The sequence below is a fragment of the Cyprinodon variegatus genome, unplaced genomic scaffold (genome assembly GCF_000732505.1).
Source record: "Cyprinodon variegatus isolate N-32 unplaced genomic scaffold, C_variegatus-1.0 Scaffold649, whole genome shotgun sequence".
Taxonomy (NCBI): domain Eukaryota; kingdom Metazoa; phylum Chordata; class Actinopteri; order Cyprinodontiformes; family Cyprinodontidae; genus Cyprinodon; species Cyprinodon variegatus.
The window spans coordinates 17,995-26,477 of record NW_015151102.1 but is presented as its reverse complement, the minus strand read 5'-3'; the positions used below and the strand labels follow the sequence as shown (position 1 = coordinate 26,477).

The 8,483-nt window shown below is 40.2% G+C and overlaps 1 protein-coding gene across 2 annotated transcripts in view; it reads right to left on the bottom strand.

Annotated features, from left to right (window-relative positions):
• Positions 1 to 8,060, bottom strand: part of LOC107096765 (6-phosphofructo-2-kinase/fructose-2,6-bisphosphatase-like) — an 18,962-nt gene extending 10,902 nt beyond the window's left edge. The window contains exons 1-2 of one of the 2 annotated variants that reach the window (XM_015393568.1): positions 7,678 to 8,060; positions 2,361 to 2,486 (exon numbers count right to left, since the gene is read on the bottom strand). In XM_015393568.1, coding sequence (XP_015249054.1) covers positions 2,361 to 2,486; positions 7,678 to 7,702 — 151 coding nt within the window. In that variant the 5' untranslated portion in view covers positions 7,703 to 8,060. Of the gene's footprint in view, positions 1 to 2,360; positions 2,487 to 3,164; positions 4,172 to 7,677 lie in introns of those variants that run through there. The other variant, XM_015393567.1, reaches the window with a different exon arrangement.
• Between the last annotated feature and the right edge of the window lie 423 nt (positions 8,061 to 8,483).

The window sequence follows — 8,483 nt, the reverse complement described above, 5'->3', positions numbered from 1 at the left end:
TATCGGGTTAAATATCGGTCGGATATTCAGTTTTAAGGCCGATACAGGCCGATACTGATAGGGGGCCGATTATATCCTGCATCCCTACTATATATACAAAATGTTTTAAATCGGCTACAAAATAATAAGCTTTATTTCAGCCAATGAAAGCAGTAGAAAGGAACCTGCAACCCTACAGACAATGGTTGGCTGATGGAAAATATGCAAATGTTTTAGATGGCGTAAGACTTTTTGACAAAGCAATAGATTATTAACATCATTTATTTTCTGTTTGTGTTTCACATTCTTCTAGAAAAATATCTAAAATTCTAAATGACTGTAGTTTTCCCCAACAGATAACACAAGCTGTTTGGCCTTGATAATGTCAAACAGCTTTTGGTAGAGGTAGTGAGATAGTCTGGGGTGTCACCTTCCTTACTGGAACAACAGGGCTCGCCATCATTGGAGCCAATCTCAATACAGTGAGTATTTCTTAAGAGATTATGGATATCACCTAGTGGTAATCCCATACATACACGCCATAATGCTAATACTTGATCCCACAGGCTGCAGTTTATCAAGGACAACCTCCAGAATTTGGCAGTGGAGACATGTAATGCAATGGTAATGCCTGATAATGATCTCGTTTTTCTTTTTTTTCTTTTATTTTTAAGCAGCAAGATGCCAAACAAAGTCAAGACTTCCCTCAGAAACTGAAGTTGGCTCTCCCTCTTGTTGACAAACCAGGAATTAAACATTTTACATGCATGCTGCTCCCCAAAGGGGGTGGATTAAATGCAGATAATTAATTTCGTTGCTCTGTTATTGTGACAGTGTAATGACAATAAATTAGATGAAAAAACAAAAAAACTTTCCTGGCTTAAAATCAGCATGCACCAGAGGACCCAGTGTCTTACTATCTGAGGACCTCTGACCTAGTAAATCAGTTTCCTAACATTATTCTAATATTTGTGGATAACCTCAGGGTCTGCAGTGGTGCCTCTGATTCAGCTCGTCCAGTACTTTTGGACATAGATACTTTCTTGCTTTTCAGTCAACGCCAGAATCTCAGCCTGGTTACACAGCACAGCACAACTCAGATCTGAAGAATGTCTACGCATGTTAAAAGGTTTATTACTGCTCAAACTGTTCTTCACTGTTCTTTGCCTCAGGAATTGGGTAACAGAGGGGCCCAGGACAAACAACCATGCACACTTTAACACACTGTCTTACTTAAGGGTAGTTTAGAGTAACCATTAACCTAACAGTCATTTTTAGGGGTGTTGGATCTCACTGCAAAAAGTTTCCATCTAACCATTTCTAACTATTCTTATATTTATCCAAAAAGCACTTTTGAGTTTGTTTTGAGAAGGAAATGTTAAGCAAGAGTAGATTCTGTTAGATTTTTAATCTCTTTTTGGAGAAAATCTACTTGAAAAATAATTGCAATAATCTGCATTAATCTGCAATAATTCGCACAATTTAAAAAGTCCTGCCAAGTGCAACTGTCTTACTGCTCTAGCAGATTATCAATAATCTAAGATTAAAAAAAAGTGTTTTTTTTCCCACAATATAAGATTCTAAGACTTGATTAGATTGACAGTTTTTGCAGGGAGGAACTTGGAGTACCTTGAGAGAAACAACATGCATAGAGAAAGACCCCAGGTTGGGTTTGAACTCATGACCTCCTGGCTACAAATGTCTGGCTGCTGTGTTTGCAGTAACAGCTCTAGAAGGTGTATGTATACCTATAGTGTTATGAGTAAAGTTGTATACATGTTACCACGTGTATATTTCCATGCATCTTATCTTAAAGATGTGTTAATGGTGACTTCACAGGTATGACCAAGAACCAGTGAAAGTTACCGGGCTCAGAAAGAAACAATGGCTGTGTCCGAATGTCCACCCTAATCACTATATAGGGCACTATTATTATTATTATTATATAGTGGTTACGCCATTTTAAATGAGTGTCAGAACGGCTAGTGGATGAAAAAGTAGTGGACTCGAAATTTCCCACAATGCACCTTTCAAAAATAGTGATCATCCATGGTCACTAGACGAGCAGATATATTCCAGAATCCCACTATTATGGGATTTGCAGTCACAGCAGCCCGCTGTCGACATGTGCTGTCGCTTCCTGACAGCGGTGACAAATAACAAAGATGGCGCAGGCACAGTGCGGGGTCATGTGAGCAACGGGGAGCAAAAAGTAGTGATCATATGTCTAAATGGTCAATTAACTGAGTTCACTCTAAAGTCCACTTTATAATCCCTGCTCTATATAGTGATTGAATGATTTAGGGGTTAGGATGGATGTTGGGACACAACCTATAAGAGAGAACTGATGTTTACTTTAGTGTTTTGCTGTCTGATGATACCTTTGGTTGTGACCCCGATCCAGTTCAGGTACCTAGTCAGCTTCTTGGAAATGTAGGTTTTCCCCCGAGCTGGCAGCCCGACCATCACAATGACGGTGGGGGAATTGGTAAACTGGGGAACCGAAGCTGCAACACACAACAGATCAAAGTATTAAAACCGATCTCTACAAACCGCCGTAGAAAGGTTCACACTAAGTGCTCGCAAATTAATCGTACCATTTAGAATAAAATAAAATACCCACCAACAATCAGAAACAAAATCAGAAAACCTTTATTACCAATGGGTTTTTACACATAGAGGGAATTTGTTCTGGTGATGAGGTGCCACACTTAAACAAGCAAACATACAGTTAACATAAAAAAATATGAGGATGTAAAAATCTATAATATCAGATTAGATATTATGCATATGAACACCTGCTACTGCTACCTGGTTATTTTTCAGTGGAGATAAATAAACTACATTTAAGTCACTGAGTCATTCTGCAGTCTGTAATGTAATCACCACTTTAAACTGCCAGTCATCAGCTTTCTAAGCACCTGGTCTTATGTTATCATTTGTTCGGCTTATTACTGTTAACTGCAGAACAGAGCAGGGACACGCGGGTCCACAGTGACCCTTTGGGGTGAATGGCCTTCAGGTTTTTCCATATGTTTCCAAAAAAAGAAAAAGGAATTTTTATTAAGCACAGCTGCTTCCATAGATTTCTCCTCCTTTGATGCACAAATATTAAACCCCGTCATCCTATAGATCCAGAACTAAGGGTAATAACGCTGGATCTGTCTGGGTGCATGTCTACTCACAGCCTCTGCGTTTGCTCAGCCTGCTTCTCATCCATGGAACCCAAGTCTTTTCCAGAGGGGTCCGTGTGAGTTCCGCTTGGCTCTGTGACATTACTTAATCAATCGGCTGCGTGTGTGTCTGTCAGTGTCTTTGCTTCGTCTCGGTTTAACAGAAGGGAGAAACAGGGAGCTTCCCAGTTAAGCATGCAGAGTTTGAACTTTCTCACATTGTCACCGGCATGGGAGGAGCCGAAGAGGATATTTTGCTCCCCGAAGAGATCAAGGAGCGTGTGATTGGTCGGTCGGTCTGTTTGTCATGTTTACTGTCCAAATAAAGTCCAGTCAGCAAAGCTCTACACTTTGCCCTGGAAATAGGAAGTGGAGTATTGGTAAAAACCCTAAATGACTGATAGAAGAGCTGCTTTATTATGATCGTGTCGAGCCAGGTCTCATAAAGCAGCTACTTATTTGCATGTCACAGATTAAAGGAAATGTGTTTTTTCAGAGTTCAAATGATTGCCAAAATAAAAGCATCTACGTTAAATTGAAATAAAGAATGAATACTCTTAAAGCTTAGAACATTCATCTTATCGGCAAGCAACTCAAGTTCAATCAGAGTGAATATAGAGGGTCTGTTTACATCAGTTGTTAAGACTTTTCATTGATTCTCTATTTCAGGGGTGCTTTAGTCCAGTCCCCAAGAGCTACTATCCTGCAACTTTTTGATGCAACCCTTTTTAACACACCTGAATCAAGTGGGTAGCTCATTACCACGTCTCTGCTGTGCTAAATGAGGGAATTGAAACTTTAGATTCAAGGGGTGAGAAGAGAAGAGATGCATCTAAAAGTTACAGGATGACTCTTGAAGACTGGACTTGAGCACCCCTGCTCTATTGGATACAGATCAGTACTTTAATTAGTCCATTCTGACATTAATACAGGATTCAATTAAAAGCTTGGGTAGAAGAAATCTATGGCTTAAATTTGCCTGTGCAAATTCTCAGACAACTGGGTCATACTAATCATAAAGCAAAAAAAAAAAAACAATCAAAAAAAAAAAAAAAAAAAACAATCAGACTTTTGCTAAGTTCTTCTGAAATTGTTTGAACATTTAGTGTCTGTCAGAGAATGACATTTGTAGCCTATATTAGCTTTTTTTCCCACATAGATCTTCTGAATTAAGCTCCATCCATCCTCCGATAAACTCTGACCAACCTCCCTATCTCTGCTAAAACACCCTCCTGCACTGTGTGATACAATCAACTGGGGAGGGTGTGATCTGAATCATGTGACACCAGTTTCCTACCACAGAGTTTTACACATAAACATAAATTATTGCAGCATTGTTCTTTTTTAACCAGATCGACCATGTGTTTCATGGCTTCATGGCTTGTGAAAAACCGTGAAAACAACTTCTTTTGGTTTTCTTTAAACAAAGGCTTTCTTAATGCAACCATAAAGGTGTACCTGAGCTGAGGTTCACTGCACATCCTCCAGAACTACCCTGGGCTTACTGGCTGCTCTGATTAATGCTCTCGATTTTATCTAAATTCGGGAAACATGATTCAGTCAAATGAGACAGAAACTGCAGCGAAGAATTGACTTGTGTAAAGTTGTTAAAAATGGAGGCTGAGATCTCATGCTTCACATGTTAGATTACAGAGATAACACTCAGTATGAATCACCAATACAGCGTGTCAGTGCTCTAAATAAGTTCTTCTGAAAATTCCAAAAAATGATGCTTGGATTTAAAACATATTTCCTGTAAAAATAATCTAAACCTGGAGTCAAAGCTTTGATTTATCTTTATAATTGATCACTTATGATCTCAAAACAATACAAGAACAAATCACTGATTTTGTTTTTTTGGCATAAGTTAGTCTATTTCTAACAAGCTGACATCTACCTAGAAACTAGAGGCAGCTGGGTATCAATTCAGAAACTTAAAGTAAATTAAAGTATATTTAATCTTAATTTGTTGTTTCTAGAATCAAATTCAAATTCTTATCACAACACACTAATTAAAACGAATCAATACAATTTCACTTTAAACTTAAATTTAGAGTTGGACTATGACATAGGCACCAAGTTGTACAGTTTCCAGCAACAGGATAAATCAACTATGGTATTAAAAGTTTCATACCATAGAGAGAAGAACCACAACTGTTTTACACCAATTGTCTCAGAGTTAAAAAGATTACACAAAAATGTCAACATGGACGAGCAGGTGGTGCAGTGGTTATCGTGCACGACCCGTATACGGAGGCCTTAGTCTTCGACACGGCCAACCCGGGTCCGAATCCAGCCTGCAGTCCTTTGCTGCATCTATCTCCCCCTCCCTCATACCCCCTTTCCTGTCAGCCTACTGTCAAAAAAACGAGCCACTAGTGCCGTAAAAACATTTTCAAAGACAGCACACTTAAAGATATAGTGGAGGATAGCCTTTTTAAGTGGTCCAACTAACTGTCAATCATTTTGATGATGTTTACATAAGGCCGTCCTACGTGCTCGTCCCCATTTTTCACTTCACACTTGAGTTTGACATAGTGGAAAAATTGCAAATCTTCTTTTGAAACTTTTAAACAGAGAGTGCAGGAGCCCATTCATCCTCACTCTAGCACGAATTTTAAAAGTGTTCCCTTTTTGGAGCGGGTACAAGGTTGTGCATGTGCATTTTTTTTTTAAAGTGGAGAGGGCAGGTCTTTTCAAAGATTCACAAAATTCCTCCACTACACCTTTAAGTCCAGATTTATACAGTTTATATGCAAAAGAAGTTCAAGAGGCTCGTATTTTTTACAGTGGGCTCACAAGAAAGGTGGAGAGACATGCAGCAAAGGACTACAGGTCGGATTCGAACCCATGTCAATGACTAAGGCCTCTGTACATAGTTTCTGCACGCTAATTACTGCACCACTGAAGCATGCCCCAAAATAAGTATTTTTTTAGGGTTTAGTTATATCTGTTCAGTTACACCTTCTGTTACACCTGGGTAGAATAGATTCAATTATCTACAGGGTAAATATTTGTTAACTAAATAAGACAAAATCCAACCTTGTTCTAACTTCTGGTCCATTTAACTTGTCTCGGGTGTTAGAGCTCAAACTTCGGACTGATAAAATTCTTATGTTGAACGTTTATCGGTTGCAGGTTTTAAAAACAGTAGGGTTTGTTGTGATGCTTCCGCTTTCAGTAATATTGGAGAATAAAAATTCAATTATTTTTTCACTAATGAAATGTATTAACAAATGATTGCAGGATACTAACCGAATAAACTATTTCTGTTTGACAAGACAAAACTTTCAGTTAAAGGTTTGGCTTCAGAGGAATGGTTTTTAATATTTTCCCAAATAGGAATCAAAAAATCTCCACGTAGACAGAGAATTATGTATTCTATTATTTTGTTTTTGTTCATCTTGAAGCCAGTAAATTACAAACTGAAGTGCATCATTAAATAATTTTATTTAACTCAGAGCATGACAGTTCAGACTTCCTATTCTTTACTGGGACCTTGAAAAAGCCAAGACATTTCAGAATAAGAAAGTAATATTCTATTAGATTAGTTACAGCCTGGAACCTCTAAATTACACTGTTGATCGCTGTTTGTCTGGCACAGTAAAGCTTCCCCATCTCATCAATATGTTTTGGCTTAACAAAGTCAATCTGAATGCCAGCTTTCTGCAGAGCAAAACAAAAAAGCTCCTACAAAACAAAATTTTCTATTCATTTCTCCTGCTTGGAAATCAAATCGATTACAGCTTCAGGGAGCCGCATTGTTTAACCACTGAATAGAACACTAAGAAAGTCCATCCCATTAGAACTTGGCCTCTGATGTCAAATCCACCTCAGCACCAAATGCTCCCTGCATAGCATTCTTTTATTTTGCATGTACTATTTTTGTTTTTCCTGCTGAAAAACACCACTCATTTAAATGTCAGGCATAGCTGTGGATGAATGAGAGCAGAGGAGCCAAGGGCCAAACGTCCCCCCAGGAACTTTAAATTCAGCAGAGCTTGTTGTTGTTGTTTTGGTCCTTGCCTTCCTCCATGTGGGGGTAGGGCGCTGTGTGAAGTAAAGAGGGGGCTGCACTCTACTGGACTCCTTTCTTCGTTCATACCACGCTGAAGCCACGCGATAGCTTGTCGTCACAACCTTAAAATGACCCCATCCTTCACGGACGCTCCCGCCAAGCAGGCTATCTCCAAATGTAGATCCTCGCAGCGCGCGCGCGCGCACAGGGAGGGTCACGGGCATGAGCGCACGTGTCGCGGTCTGTTATGATTAAACACCTCGAGGCGTCAAACCCCACTCGAAATGACCACAGCAATGACGCAAACAAAGAAAAAAATGAACCAGATTATGCCAATTTAGAGATTAAATTTTTAACCAGAGGTAATCTGAAGCAATTTAAGTCACAAGGTCGCTCACTTCGGACTTAAACTCAGCTGCAGAGGATTTTGAAGAATGGATGAAATAAGAGAAGCTGGTTGGTAATATGTCAGAATAATATATGTAATTATATAGGTAATAATGATACCGTGTGGGCGCTGGAAACGGAGCATCCTTCCCGGTCCTCTCTCCTGGGTTCGGGTTCCGTCCTGCAGACCCTCGGCTCTGCTGGCCCCCTTCCTAAAAGCTTAGCGTGTGCGCGCCGTCTGTTATGAGACCATGTGTGCACTAAGCATGTATACAGACAGTGGACCCGCCCCCTCCCCTGCCACGGAAGCAGTGCTGTCCTTCTGAGTGACTATCCTACCACCATCTCCTCCTCCGCTTGGTTCCTGCAGCTGTCCGCCCAGTTCCACGGTCTGATCCTTGAAACCTGTCCTCTACACTTATCCCCATCCCTCCTCCCTTCCTCCTCCTCTTACAGGGAACAGTGAACACTATCAGTGAACATTTTGTCCCAACCAGCTGTCTGGGTTACTGTTCTGTTCGCTCATTCTGGATCATCTCTAAACATCTTCAGACTTTAGGTGGAGACAATGTTTGATGCGTCCTCTAGGTTCCTTTGGTGCGCATCAGCTGGGTGCATGGGCGGTTCTAGACAGCGGCCAACGGGGGCCAGTGCCCCTCTAGATCAGCGGTCCCTAACCTTTTTTGCGCCACGGACCAGTTATATGTCAGATAATATTTTCACAGACCGGCCTTTAAAGTGTGGGGGTAAATATGACAAAATAAAATAATACGACTGGCATAAAATCAAATACAAACAGCATAAAAATAAAACTCACCATTATGTTGAATTAGTGGGAGCCCTGAGCTTGTTTCTCTGAAAAAAGCCGGTCCCATCTAGGGGTAGCCGGAAACAATGGCACAAAGTGTGCTCCTGATGTTCAGTCT